Source organism: Notamacropus eugenii, chromosome 2 (genome assembly GCF_028372415.1).
Source record: "Notamacropus eugenii isolate mMacEug1 chromosome 2, mMacEug1.pri_v2, whole genome shotgun sequence".
Classification (NCBI taxonomy): domain Eukaryota; kingdom Metazoa; phylum Chordata; class Mammalia; order Diprotodontia; family Macropodidae; genus Notamacropus; species Notamacropus eugenii.
The window spans coordinates 39,590,306-39,604,618 of NC_092873.1; the positions used below are offsets into that span (position 1 = coordinate 39,590,306).

Here is a 14,313-nt window from a genome sequence, read left to right on the forward strand (position 1 = left end):
ATTGCACATCATCTTTAAGAAAGGGCACATGTCTTGATTCCAGGAATACAGTCACTATCTGCCCATTGGTTAGGCTGAAGTGATGACATACTCTGACTCATGGGGATGGTTTTTGTTCACAATAGTAAACTCTAGCGTTGGGTGTTCCCTCTGGAGACCTCACCCAACTAAGAGGACATCTGGAGATCCATCATTCCTCAAGTAATAGCCATGTTCCACACCGCCCATGAAGCCTGAGGCCAATGATTCCAGAGGACAAAGAGCACGTCGCAGTTCTATGACCCTTTTACTCCCCAAATTTATGGAATTAGGCTTTGTATCAGGATCTGCAGATTATCAGATATTGCTGAGAAGTTACGTAGGAATTTATTAGTGTAATCCAGAAAGGTACATACCAGTACAAGGCACCAAGCACAAAGTGTCTAAGACCAAGAAAACATTCTTAATGACAATGTTTGCCCTCATCCACACCAATGTAAGTGTCTCAAGGCCAATAAGGAATTTTTGCTCAGGGCTGAGGGCTGGTGTATGGTGACCAAAGGCCAGGCAAGCAGTGTAGAAAAACAGAAGATCCTGAATCACACTAGGAAGATACCAGCAGAACTAAACCAAATTTTTACCCTGACCACATGCCCAAAAGCCCTCTTAGAGAGGGCCTTGTCCCTTCCAGGAATATGCTAAACACAGATCGGACCAAGGTCAAGATCAGACCTCTTTTTAAACATCATGTGCCCACGGTCCCATCTCCTACTCTAGACCCATGGGGTACAGTCAGTCACGCGGTCCAGACACCGAAGTAGGGCTGTCTCCACTGCTATCTGTGTATACAACGGCTTCCTCGTATTAGCAGGTCACTGCATCATCTGTTCTTAAAAGATGAGATATAAACAAATATCACTTCTTCCTTTGCCTCTCTCTTTAACCCACAGTACAAGTCCAGAGACAAGAAATCATCTTGCTGAAGAGGGATTTTAAATAAGCTCTCGAGGTCTACCTCATCTATAGCTTCTCTCCAAACAAACACATCTCAAGTTCACCCACAGATCAGGATGTACCAAGCTCAAAAGGAAGATTACTGGACACGACTACTTTGGTAGTTTCTATCCACCTAGTTGTCCACTCAATGTTAACCAACCAATAATGGCACACAATGGCCAGAAATCATCCTCTGGCCCAAACCTCTTCTTGGGCATCTTTTTGCTGGCCTATTCAGACGCAAAAAGGCAATCTAAAGAAGCCTGACTCCACCCTCATCTCCTCTGCCCCCCTTCTCTAACCTTCCCTCCTTAGCTTGGTTCTTCCTATACTCACCTGTTCTACAGTAGGGGTAGGCATTCCACGCTTTTTCATGGATATTCAGGGCTCCCTCTGGGGCCAGCATTCGAACAAATGTCGGTACTTTGCTGTAGTAGGGGATAGGGAAAAGGAAGGAGAGAGGAAGAAGATAGCAGACTTTTACAGTAGATTCTTCAGACCATAGCTTCAACTTCCTGTGATGAATCCTGGAGAGCAAGTTACTTTGAGATCCCAGATCACTTGGCCTTAGGACGCAAGAGCTGTGTCTCCACCAAGTCTGGTTCCCCAGATCAATACCCAATAGCTAACCCATCACCAGACAAGGAAGAAAGTGGCCACACGCATTAGTAAGTAAGCGTTAATTTGACCCAGTTCGTTCTCCTTGGTTCCAGAGCATGGATCTAGGTACTTCAGGGGTTGGGATTCAATTCAACAAATGTTTATCAAGTATTGGGCTCCTACTGTGTGTGAGGCACTACAGCACTCAAGGAAGAAATACACAGTTTATGCCATCAAGGAAACTACAATATAAAAGAAACTCTAAGATATGCAAACCAGTCCAATAAAGTACAACAACAGAATGAGACAGTGATGTGAGCAGAGGTATCATGTATGTATCCTAGAGAAGAGAGCGTGAGCTTCTGCCTGAAGGAGCATCTGAGGAGGCGTCACAGAAGGGATATTTGTTCTGGCCTTGAAGGAAGGCCAGGATTTCCTCACGGAGACATGAGAAGGGAGGGGATGGAAGGCACAGAAGTGGTTAAGCAGTTGACGTGGGCAAGAAATAGAGGAGAGTTTAGCTGAAGTGTAGAGAACCTATATGGAAATAGTAGGAGAAAAAGGTCGGTTGAAGTCAGACCATGGAGGAGCTTGAATGTTATTCTAAAGAGTTTGGATTTAATTCAGCAGGCAGGAGAGGGGGAAAAAAAATTCAACACTGAAAACACCAAGGAAGCACCATGACCAGAATTATACTTTAGAAAGAAACTCCAGGCACAAATACAAAGTAAAGAGAACCTAATCCTCAAGGATCTTCCAGCCCAGCAGTATGCCAGGGTGGCTGGCAATCTCAGGTAAGGCTGCTACTCCAGCTTGGAACAGCCCAAGGGAGGTGGAACCCAACATGTTCCTATGCCTTTGTCCTTCTAATGGGGCCAATTCTTTCCACCATTTAGATGATGATGCTGTGGTGTTCCTGGGAAGTGAAGGCTTGTGTGCCTCCCAGTACAAAACTTCCTGTCCTATTCAGTTCTTCCAATCCTACTCCTAGGAATGGCCAAGTGGGGCATGAATCTTCTTCTTTAGTGGATATGACAGCTCATCCAGGCTTCAGGAGGCTGGTCACAACAGCTCAGGTCTGAAACAAGACCTCGGAGGTAACAAGGGTCAGCAGCCTTTTGGAGAGAGGGTGCCAAAATGCCAAATATTCCTTTATTCACATATCCATGGATAAGAGAAGTAACTGAAAACAATGGATTCTCTCCTTTGCAAGCATGTGCTGTTGGGGTAGGATCATGGAAAGGGGAGAAAGCAGTGGCATCCACCTGAGGACCGAGCAAATACTATACACAATACCAACACAGGTTCTAAATCACTGTCAGCTTCCAAATATCAACCACAGTGCTTAGCTTTAGAAGTCCCCTATAAAAATGCAAATAGCAAAGGACAGGGAGAAGGGTGAGACGAAACGATCACCCCTTGTAATCAGTTAGCACCTCAGTTAGTCATGAGATCAGTAAAGGAGGTAAGACCTCAATTAGAGCTTACATATTTATAAAGCATTTTACAGTCTGTTCAGCACTTTCTTCACAACATTCCTGTGAGGTAATAGAAGTCCTGTTCCCATTTTACAGAAGGGAAAGCTGAGGTTAGTGAATGTTCAAGGTCATATGCCAGTCAATGGTGGAACCTATGTCTTCAGACTCCAAGTCCATCGGTCCTTCTAGTCTACAAAATGCTGATAGGCACCTGGGGTATCAGAAGGTAGGGAAAAATGCCAAAGGGAAGGAGGAAGGGCAATGACCAGGGAAGTGGGAGAGCAACAAAGAGACAGCAGCCTGCCTCACAAATTTGGCCTAGTCCTTGCTCTGTCCCTCAAAATCATCTCACTAACACATATGCCAAATGTTTTCTACCACTGTCCCAACAGCTAGACCATTTTAAAACAGGAATTGAACCAAATGAAATAAATTTAGATTCAGCTTGGAAACTATCGATTCAGTGCTGGTTTTACTCCAGTTTAACTCCAGTTTAACAGATGTAGAATAATACTGATAGCCAGGTCCAGTTCAGACTGGATCAACAGACATTTCTTAAAGGAATCCTAGTTCAACAAATTCAATTCCAATTCAACAAACATTTATTCAGCACCTACTATGTGCAAGGCATTGTTCATAATTCAGGAAGGAAAACGATTTGGAGTTCATGTTTTTTATTCAAATGTCAATCCCAGTTCCCCTCCTCTCAGGTACCCCAAGATCCCTGTGAAGACCCCTGGATTTCTACTCTTGCACGAAGCTGGCTCTTGGCTTCCTTGGAAGGCTCTTCTCATCACACTAAGCAGAGTCTTTCCGAGCCCCTGGGCTCACAGAGCCAGTGGCCACTTCCACATACCTCTGTAAATGGTAGATCTTGTGGGTATACTGGCCTCTCTCTCCATCCTTCTCATAGGGCTCATTCACCAGGACCTCCACACCTTCACCACCACCAGTTTCATTCTTACTGGCCTCTGCCACCGAATACAGCTGTCCTACCTGGTACTGAAGGAATAGAGAAACAGGAATTACCCAAGGGCTAGAGGCTTCTTGGTAGTTAAACACAATCTAGTTTCTTGTGCCCAGAAATGCAAAAGACTATCTAACCAGATCACTATACAGCACACAAGGCTGTGGAAAGTTACATCCAAGTCGTTTAAGAGCTCAAAAAGGACCTTGCCAAGAATTCTTCCAAAGTAACAGACAAGTTGTCCCACACACACACATAGCAGTCAGGTATCTCAGGAGACAACTTGCTTGTCTCCATCCTTCCTATTTCTCCAATAATTCACCAGGGCTGACCAGGGAATATGGATTACTGGCATTCAGGGCCACATCTGCCCTGAGTGCTTTCCCTAGAAGGTCCTCACTTCATTCACTCACACAGAACACCTCTTACCAAAGTCCCCAGGAAAGGGACAAACTCCTTCCCATATGACATACCCCTCCTCATCCTGGAAGGTGCCCCAAGAAAACCCTCAGCTGCAAATATGTCTCCTAGTCCTTTTCCAAAGTCATGAGGTCTTGCTAGCTGGTGCTAAAGTAACTCTCTCGGATTCCGCAATAGTGTAGTGTAGTCCCATGAATTGGAACACATAACATCCTTCTGGTTGGCATTGAGGAGCTGGCAAATGCTGGGTGTCCTTTTCCTGAGGTCACAGGCCACACTGGACAAGGTGATTTGCTTTCTCTTGCTATTGTGAAGCCCTGATTTCAGCGCTCAGGGCAGGGATTGGTTGGACCTCAGGCCTTCTACCCTCCTCTCTAAAGGGAACCTGCAAAGGGGGCAGAGGGGAGAACGAGGAAGGAGAAAGGACACACAACAGCAAGCACTTACTCCCTATGCTGAATGATCTCAGCCCCCGCCAAACCGGTAATAAAATGGCTATAAGGAGGAGGAAGGATTGAAGGTCAGCCATTTGCTTACAGTGTATGGGGAAAAAAATCAAACAAGAGACTCTTCTCTATCCTATTCCCTACAGTAAAATAAGGGCTTGGGATTTTCTTCTCTTCTTGGACTAGGGGAGAAGAAATAAATCATTGGGTAGTTGCCAGTGGCACTAATATCCACAACAGCAAAAAAAAAAAAATATAGCAGCTAAAATAGTCACTGATCACTTTAGCCTGAGCTAAGCCACCAGGAGGGGAGCACCTGGAAAAGGGCTTCTCTGCAGAGCAGGGGAAGCCCAGCACTTGGGCTAAACTGAGAGGCAACGCCGCCTTGACCCTTGACCACCAAAGTTTCAGGTGAAAACTCTTGTACAAAAAGTCAGGCGTCTCCAGCAGGATCATGAGGTCTGTTAATCTCACAGTCCTTTCTTTTGCTCACCCTGGTTAAGGGCCGGCTCTCCCAGCTTTGCCAATCCCAAGCAACACCAGCACTGCCAGCATGTCCTATGATATCCTTGAGGGCCTACTTGGGACACCCACTGAACAGAGGAGAGTTTGGCTGAGCAGGCATCCCAGGAATATCAAGTGAAGAACGGTGAGAACGTTTGCCTGAGTTGGTTTCCTCAGCAAGCCAGGGAAACTGCATGGCTGGCCTGATGAGACAAGCTGGGGACAGGGCTTCCCAGGCACAGACTAATCTCCTTTAGTAACAGTGTTTCATTCATTCAGTTCCTCTTCGGGGGCAGGAGTCAAAGGTCAGGCTCTAAGAGGATCAGCCTGTTGGGTTGGCATCTTCGCCCTTTAATCTCCCTTGATATTCTGATCCTATAATCCCAATGAGACAAAGGAAGGTGGTTTTGGTAAATAAGACTCAGCCTCCACCAGCTCCAGTTGGGGGACTGCGAGGTGGGGGGCAGAGCAGAGGGAGAAAGGGAGACTTCACAGGCAGAGTCCTTGGGAAAGAAGCAACTCCCTGTTAAGATAACCAGGCTCCGATGGGAGAGCCTTTAAACAAGGGTGTCATTCTAAACAGGGGCCATAACATCAAGTAAGCCCACAGAGAAATAGTTTCTGAACCATGAGGTCCCAAGGCCTAAAGGTAATCCATTTCCTTGTCTCTTGAGTTCTGTTCCCTTATCCCAAAGAAAGGCTTCAAAATTTAGCTAAGAAAAACAGGAACTCTGCTGAATTTAGCAATCCTATTACAGGAGAAGGGTGGGGGACAAGGGTGAACACAGAACTCCGAGGCACATGAAAAACACAGCACAGCTGCTACTTCCACCCACACAACCGTGTGAGGCTGGGCACCTAAAAAGAGATGAAGCCTTGGAAACGTCTTGGGAAAGGAGAAGTGAAACTGCACTACCCACAAGGGCAAAGTGCAGGCCTTCTCCAGATGGGAGTGTGTGGCAGGCTACGCCCAACGAAGAGGAGCCCCAGTACTGTGCACCTCAAAATGGAACTGGGCCAGCATGATGGCCGTGCCATCCTCCTGGGCTGTAAGGAATGACAAAAGGCAAAGTTTCTGAGAAACCTGGGAAGATTTTAATGATCTGATACAGGATGAGATGAGCAGAACCAGGAGAACAACTTAGAGTAACCATAACATTGTAAAAAAACAACTTAAGAACTCCGATCGATGCAATGACTGAGTCTGGAGGACTCATGATGAATGAAGCCTGTTCCTGTCAGAGGCTGATGGATTTAGGGAGAATGAGACAGACACTTCTGCAGGTGGCCAATGTGAGAATTCATTTTGCCCAACTGTGCATGTTTGTTACAAGTGTTTTGTATTTGTTTTCTAAATGGAAGAGGGAGGTGAGAGGGAGAGAAAACAGATCTTTGTTCATTGAAAAAAAAATTTTAAAAACCAAGACAAACAACTCAAACAGGAAGGAAAAGATCCTGACAGTGTGAGGTTTGTGTTACAGCACATGAAGCTACCCTTCTAGGAAATGCCAAACTCCTCAGACACACAAGCAGCAAGGAGCTGAGTCCAGCTCCTGGGAAAGAAGGCATTACCAAGGTATCACTTCCTACCATTCTTCCTCAAATCTATAAATCCACGAGTTCCCACCCCATGGGATGGATAGCCTCTCACAAAGCAGGTGTGAGTGACCACATGGTGCTCAGCTGAATTCATGGGATACAGCCACTTATCATCAGGACAGGCCAATGGACTTTGGCTCATCTTGCTTCCTTCAAGGTCAGTCCCACTATGCTTTTTTATCCTCTCCACTCAGGGCTTTCTCAGGGTCTCTAAGTGAGGTTCATGTCTAGCACATGTGGGCAAAAAGGAGATCCTCCCCTCCTCCACTTCCTCTGTTGAGGACCTGGGTCAAGCACTGCTCTCGGTTCTATAGCTGGTTACCCACAGACCCCTCTGACCTAGTCAGCCAAGTCACCCCCAAACCAAAGCAGAATGAACCTGACAAGATCAGCTGCAAGCTGATGCTGCCCTCTCACTCCAACCCTGACTTTAAAACATTTTAACCTTTTCTTACTCCATCAGAAAAACTAAATGCTTTCATAGCCAATCCTGAGGAGCAGAAGAATTTCTTCAATCTGCCAACATCAGGCCCTATAATGAGAAATTAACTATCTGGCAACAGCAAGGCAGCAGAAGGAGCACTGGGCTTGGAGTAAAAGACTTGGATTCAAATCCTGGCTCTGGGAGACCCTGGGTAAGTCACTGCTTTGGGCCTCACTGTCTTCATATAAGGTGACAGAGCTGGCCTCCCCACCTGCATCCTGGGCTCCTCTTCACAGGGACCAGAAACCTTAGGGCAGACTCAGACTCTCTCCAGGCTGTGGCATTGAGAAGTAGTACATGATCCTGCACCTTCCACCTGACAGAAGGGCCTCCATGGCCTGAAAAAAGGACTCGAGAACTCAGCTATTTGAGGTTTCTTCTAGTCAGCCTCTAGTCAGAGGGAAGGCCATGCCAGAGCATGGGAATGTCACTGACCACCCCGAGTTGGGCATTCAAGGTTTGAGGCTTGGTCACTGCCACCCCCAGACAAATCACAGAGCTCCTCTAGGATACCGCTGCCCCCTGATATAGAGGACATTTCCCATGCACTCTCTGTCATTTGTCCAGTGCCTAAAAACTTCTGGGCAGGACATGTGCTTTTATGTCCTAACCAAAATTCTTGTGTCCTAAACTAAGGTGGCACAATTCTTCTAGTAGAACTGGATAACAGCCACTCATTATAATTCTGACGGAAAAATGAAAATAGAGCTAAAGACAATCATTATGTACTCATTCTCTCCTCCAGGCTCAGCACCCCCTATTCTCTTAATCCAATGGGGTTCTTAACATTTGTTGTGTGTCCTAGGCCCCTTTGATAGCAGTCTGAGTAGGCCTATGGACCCCTTCTCAGAATCCTAATATAAAACACACAGAATTACAAAGGAAATCAAGAAGTCATTTATTTCTGCTCAAGTTCACAGACCCCCTAAAATCTTTCTGTGGATCATTCCCAAGAACCCCTGCTTTGCCCTCAGCCTCCAGAGATCTCTCTGTCTGCCCCATTGCTCCTCTCAGGCCTGTCTCTAGGTTCTAGGTTTCCCACAATGTGTGTGAGTCGGGGGGGGGGGGTGGGGGGTGTCCTGACAGTGTGAACAGTCCTCTGGACAGGTCACATTAGTACTTCTCACTCTTTTCAGTGGAGCATGGAAACTGCAACTGAGACAGGTCATTTGCCACAGATAAAAAGTGTCTTCCTCCTCTTTTTTTTTTTTTTTGTTTGCCTGAGCTTTTTTTTTTTTTTTTAAGTACTATTTGCATGTATAAGGCAGTTTGTTATCAGTCAGAAACACTTATGATAAGTATCATCCAAAGGTAAGGATGGGTGGGGTTCCAGAGATGACAGCACCAGAAAACAAGCTTGTACAACTGCCCTCCCACCCCCTTTGGGGCTCCTAGGCTTACAGTCTCTGGGTGTATTTAAAGCAGGGACCTATCAAGAAGTTCTGTGCATAGGTACGCAAATCTGGGAGGAAGAGGGGCTGACCACAAAGCAGGGAAGCAGGGAGAAAAAGGGCAGGTGAGGAAGCCGAGGACAAACACTGAGTCAATACTCGGACTGAAATTTCCTCAGGCTGACTTGGCCAGAGCATCCCATAACCAGAAGCCAAGTGGGTAAACTAAACATTTTTGCTTTTATTGTCTTCCCTTGGAAACAGACTTTTACACTTTGTCTCACCATCAGGGGCTCAGGGAGTGTGGAGGGTCCTTGCACATTATTTTCCCAATAGGCCACCTCAGTTTGTCACACAAGAACTCCCTAAGTGACTGACACCTCAGGGAGATAAACACTGCTCGATGTAACCAGTGACTACCTAAGGCGGTGTCCCTCCATTACCCCAAAGCCTGTAATAAGCCAGTTTGGGGCCCAGGTTGGGTCCTTCGTGTTGAAAACAAGAGACCTCCATGGATGCAAAGTGCCCTTTTTTCTCACTGAAGCTGCTCTGGTGATGGTCAAAATGAGCACAGCTCATTCCTACTTTTGGACAAAATGAAAATCAAGGGTGAGGAGGGCAGCAATCTGAGGAGTGTAAGTTCCAACTTAGCTTACCAGAGAGAAACATTTGATTAAAAAAAAAAAAAGCCACAGAGGAGATCAGGAAAAAGAACTTACCTCATCTACAGACACAGGCAGGATAACTCGACTGTAAGAAAGGGAAAACAAGGTATCAGCTTCAGGCCTTGGAACCCATACAAGACTCTTAGATCATCATTAAAAGGATTTGTTAAGTCCTAATTGAGGTGGCACCATACTATAAAAGAGAACTCCATGGAAGGAAGCAGGCTGTGCCCTGGAGGAGATTACAATCTAGATACACTGTGACCTCCTGGTACACTCATCTGTGACTCACTCGGCTCCCAGGCTCCTGCTCCCACATCAGGAGGTACCTCTCTCTCCTGGTGAGCAAAAAGAAGAGGTCGACTTAGGTTTCCAGCACACCCCAGAGTGAGGAGCTTGGCTGACTCCCCTGCCCCAGGTCAGGGCCTGCAGCTCCCACTTGTTAGATAATGAATCTTCTACACCTGATGTCTCAGAGCAGCAGCTCTGAAATCAGCTGAATGCAGCCCTTCTACTTCTGGACACTCCATTCATCCCCCACTTCCCCATGCCCCGCAAAAGTGCAGCAGCACTGCTGGTTCTTGAAACACCAAATGCCTTGGTGGACTCTTCATTCTCAAACATCCACTAGCCAAAGACCTCTACCAATCAATCAATCAGTCAACCTGAAAGGAGACCACAGAACAGCTGAGGCCAAGTCTCACTGGTAGTTGTACCCAGCCTGTAGGATCCACCTTTCAAGGGCAGTTCAGAAGCAATCAAACCATGCATTTGGGTTTCCTTACTTCTCCCACCCTGCCAGTGAGGATGGCAATGAGTGAGCAAAAGGAAGTCAGAGGCCTGGAGAAAATTCACACACCAGTTAAGTAACCAAGAACCAGAGGCTACCTATACTTTCCTATGCAGCTTGTTGAGCTCACATTGGACAGACTTTTTGAGGTTTCTAAAGTTTTTTACAAGCAGTCTCCTTGGTGATGCAGAGAAGCCCAATGGCTACTTCAAGGGAAAGGTAGTTGGAAGTCAATGGCTTGGTAATGCACAACATATGCTTAGACCTAGTGAGCTAGTTACAGAGCCCCAGCTTTCATTTTTCAGGGCTCATTTGTAGAAAGGCCACTCAGGCTCAGGCCACTTAAGCCTTCTTCAGCTTGCAAATGTCTAGTTAAGTCCCATCAATGAAAGCAGAAGGGGTGGCCTTCTTCCTGGGCAATACTCCTCAAATCCTGCCCCTCTCCCCAAATCAGTGAGCAATCCATTCACTGTTACAGTACAGGCCCATGAGGCCTCCCAGAGAAGGTGGGAAGCATGCCTGGGGTTGGCGGGACAGTGAATTAAGACCCCCCCCCATCAAGTGAGAGTGGCAGACTAAATCTGCTGGGCTCAGATTGGCTGCTGCTAGGAGATAAAGAGCCCAAATAACACAAATAAGCCACTTCATTGGATATTGCTGCCGAACCTTCCCTCTCTTTAGAGAAAGTAAATGCCACAGAAATACTCAATTCTGGGACAAGAATTCCTACACCTTCAAAAGAAACTTCCTAGAAAAGAACAAGCCTTTTAAATTCAAGCACAGTAGGGAAAACTATATTCAGAACTTTGCTGAAATTAGACTGGGAGGACTTCCATTTGAGGAATCATCAGAAAAGTCAATGGCAACTTGGAGAACACCAGGCCTGAGTCCTGCCAGGAGCAGGTGGGCTTGTCTGAGCCAATTCCTGCCAGGACCATCCAGAGCTGCTTCTGTTATGGCTCCAAACCTGCTACCTGGAAACGAAGCCACCTTCCCAGTCCTGGAGGGCAGGACAAAGGCAAGTGAACATCCACCGCAAGGTCTGGAGACTCAGGTTGGTGTCTTGCTAGTGTGACCTTCACTTTGCCCCTTCTCCAGAGCTGCAGCACTGCAGTTACGGCAAAGTATCCCAGACCCCTCCTCCTCCTCTGAGCACATGGGTGCACGTGGACTGCATCATGGCACACACATGCAGAGAACATGTCTGAAAGGAAATGGAGATGGATGTCTGCTGCTGCTGCTGCTGCACCACTGGCCTCTGAACCAGAGGAGATCAAAGAACAAACAGAGAACTCCTCTTCGGAAAGTGTTCAGATCCCTTCCAGGCTTACCCTCCCTTCAAAACTCCCAACTGCAGCTGACTGCAGATTCCTGCAGCTCTTTACTGTGAGAAGGACAGAGGGAAAGGCTGTTAACTTGAGCACCAAGAGTTAAAATTCCAAAGTTACCAGAGCCTCCTTACAACTCTCTCCTGAAAAAAAAAAATAACCAAGGAAATATTTTCCACCCTTTTCTCCTTTCCACAAACAATGTAAATCTCTAAGATCATGTTGGATTCTGCCCCTGCACAGCCCAATCCCAACACATTCGAGGTCCTGGGGTGGGGGAATGCCTTAACCAGGCTGAATGTACCCTGGACAGTTTCAAAGTCTTGCCGTGCAGTAAGAAACAAGGCCTTTCCTGGACAGTTCTTAGATCTCTGATCTCTTAACATCCACAGCACCAGAGTCTCCCCTTTGTACTATACCCTCCATAGAATAAGAAGCAAGCAGCTTTCCTGCGAGGAGGGGAAACACCCAAAGGCTCTCACATCCACTTGCATCTAACTCATAAGGTCCCTAAAGAAGCTGCCCCAGATCCCCACTTCTTCTCATCAGTCATTTCTATACTCCTTGGAGACACTCATTCCCCCACAGCCCTCCATGCTCTCCCTTACCAAAGATTCAGAGTTCTCTTAACATTGTACTCAATTTCCCCATCCATCGTCTTTGAAGATGGCTCTGTGACATTTACTCAGAATAAGTAGGAATACTGTTCCCAATGCCCAAGAGATCCCCACCTATCATGGGTTCCAGACCCAAAGACTCACTTCCCTTCCCACAGGGGCCACAAACACCAAGAATTATGTGCTACCTACTTACTCCCCCACTATACAAGGACTCCTCCTTCTCATCCCTTTAGGTGACTTGTGTCTCCTCTCAATATACCACTTGGGTCAATGAGCCCCTCCCATAGTCTTGGGAACTGTATTTCAGCCCCTCAGATCAATCCTTCACCCCAATCCCTTCATAATACTGGATTTAGAAATCTCCACATACCTTCAAACCTTTGCCAATCCCCTTTCCCCACTTTAAATTCCATTACACTCCTGATAGTCTTCCCACATCCCCATCGTCCCAGCTATCCTTTTTGTCACCCCTCCAGCCCCTCAAACCATCATCTCTTCTTATCTCCCATGACCCACCCCCCCAATCTTGCCCAATCATGTCAGCTTTTTCCATAAACTCCTCCCACCCATCCTTCTCTGTGACCCCAATCTCCCCTCTGCCTCTGGGGCACCACCCCACCAAACCTCTTCTTGTCTGCCCAACCCCCAACGACCCCGCAAGCCGCCCCTGACAACCCAGAGCTTCCCTTCCCTCCCTCCCAATCCTTGCCAGGTCACCTCAGATCCCTCCTGTCAGGACACCTCTTTTTCTCCCCTTTTATTCCTCCTTTGGTTCTCCAACCAATCAGGCCCGGTTCTCCATCCCAATCGCACCCCAGTCAACGCTTGCCTCTCAAGATCCCACGTGAGACAGCCCCCTTTGGTTTTATGCACCCCTTTGCTACCTTCAGCACCCCGCAGGACCTCCCTCCCCACCACGGCTTTCCTGACTCTCCCTTCCAAGGTCCCCACCCGTTTCCCCCATCTCTTCCTGGCCCTAGGCACCCCATCCTCCGTTCAGTGCCCCCATCCCTCCTCCCGGCCCTCAGCAACCCCTTCCTCCCCAATGTCCCCATCCCCCTCATTAGCACCCCCTACCCCTGAGGTGCCTCCTTCCTCCCCAGGGTCCCTCTTTCCCTTTGAGAGGGCCTCCAGACCCCTGGGCACCGGACACTGCCAGTGGCTCAGTACCCCCCCCCCCCCCCGCCTCCCCCAGCCCCTCGCTGCCCCGGCATGCGCGAGCTCCGGGCTCCCGCCCCCCCCTCCCCAGCACGCGCGCTCTCGGCGCGCGCCCCCGCCCTTGCCCCGGGGGGTCCCCCGCGCCGGCCGGCCGCCTGCCCCAGACACTCACTACTCCTTGATCAGCACCATGTCTGGGCCCGGCGTCCGTGCGGCTGGCCCGCTTCACGGAGGCCGCTCTCGCCTCAGCTCGGTCCGGCCGCGCTCGTCGTCGTCGTCCTTCCCTCGCCCCTGGCCGCCTGTCCAGCCTCGGCTGCCGCCGCCCGGGGCTCCTAGTTCCGCAGCACCGCGCGGGGGGCGGGGCGTCTCTGCGGCAACCAGCGCGTCACACGCACACGAGCGCGCTGACCTCACCGCGGAGGCGGGGCCTTCGGAGCCTTAAAGGGGCCGCAGCTCAGCGGGGAGTCCCGCAAACCAGCTCCCGCGCTGGCCCCGAAGCCACTCGTACTCCCATCCCCTCCCCAGACCGCAGCATGAGTGCACGCGCAGTGCGCCTACCCCGGGTCGCACGTGCGCGGCGCGCGCTCTCGGGAGGTGTCAGTGGGCCAGTCCACTCTCCCCGCGGGGCAGCCTTCGTGGGAGGCGGAGCGCTGCGTCCTGGCCAGCGCCCTCGTCTTGCCTGGACTGTTGTGGAAGCAGCCTCCCAAGTGGTGTCAGGCCTCGCCCCTCTCCAAGCCATCCCCCAAACAGCCCCCGAGAGATGCACGTGCCTTTGGGGAGGTGGCATCAGCCAAAGCTCTGCCTCGGCAATCCCGGGACATGGGTTCAGACGTGCGCGCTGGTCCTGACTGCGCCCTGTGACCCTGGGCAAAACACCTCTTCTCTGGC

General features: G+C 48.9%; 1 protein-coding gene across 1 annotated transcript in view; it reads right to left on the minus strand.

Moving 5' to 3' along the window:
* PITPNA (phosphatidylinositol transfer protein alpha) overlaps positions 1–13,795 on the minus strand; it is a 37,695-nt gene extending 23,900 nt beyond the window's left edge. The window contains exons 1-4 of the mRNA XM_072639928.1: positions 13,598–13,795; positions 9,584–9,614; positions 3,910–4,055; positions 1,312–1,403 (exon numbers count right to left, since the gene is read on the minus strand). Coding sequence (XP_072496029.1) covers positions 1,312–1,403; positions 3,910–4,055; positions 9,584–9,614; positions 13,598–13,617 — 289 coding nt within the window. The 5' untranslated portion in view covers positions 13,618–13,795. The remainder of the gene's footprint in view (positions 1–1,311; positions 1,404–3,909; positions 4,056–9,583; positions 9,615–13,597) is intronic.
* Positions 13,796–14,313: the final 518 nt, after the last annotated feature.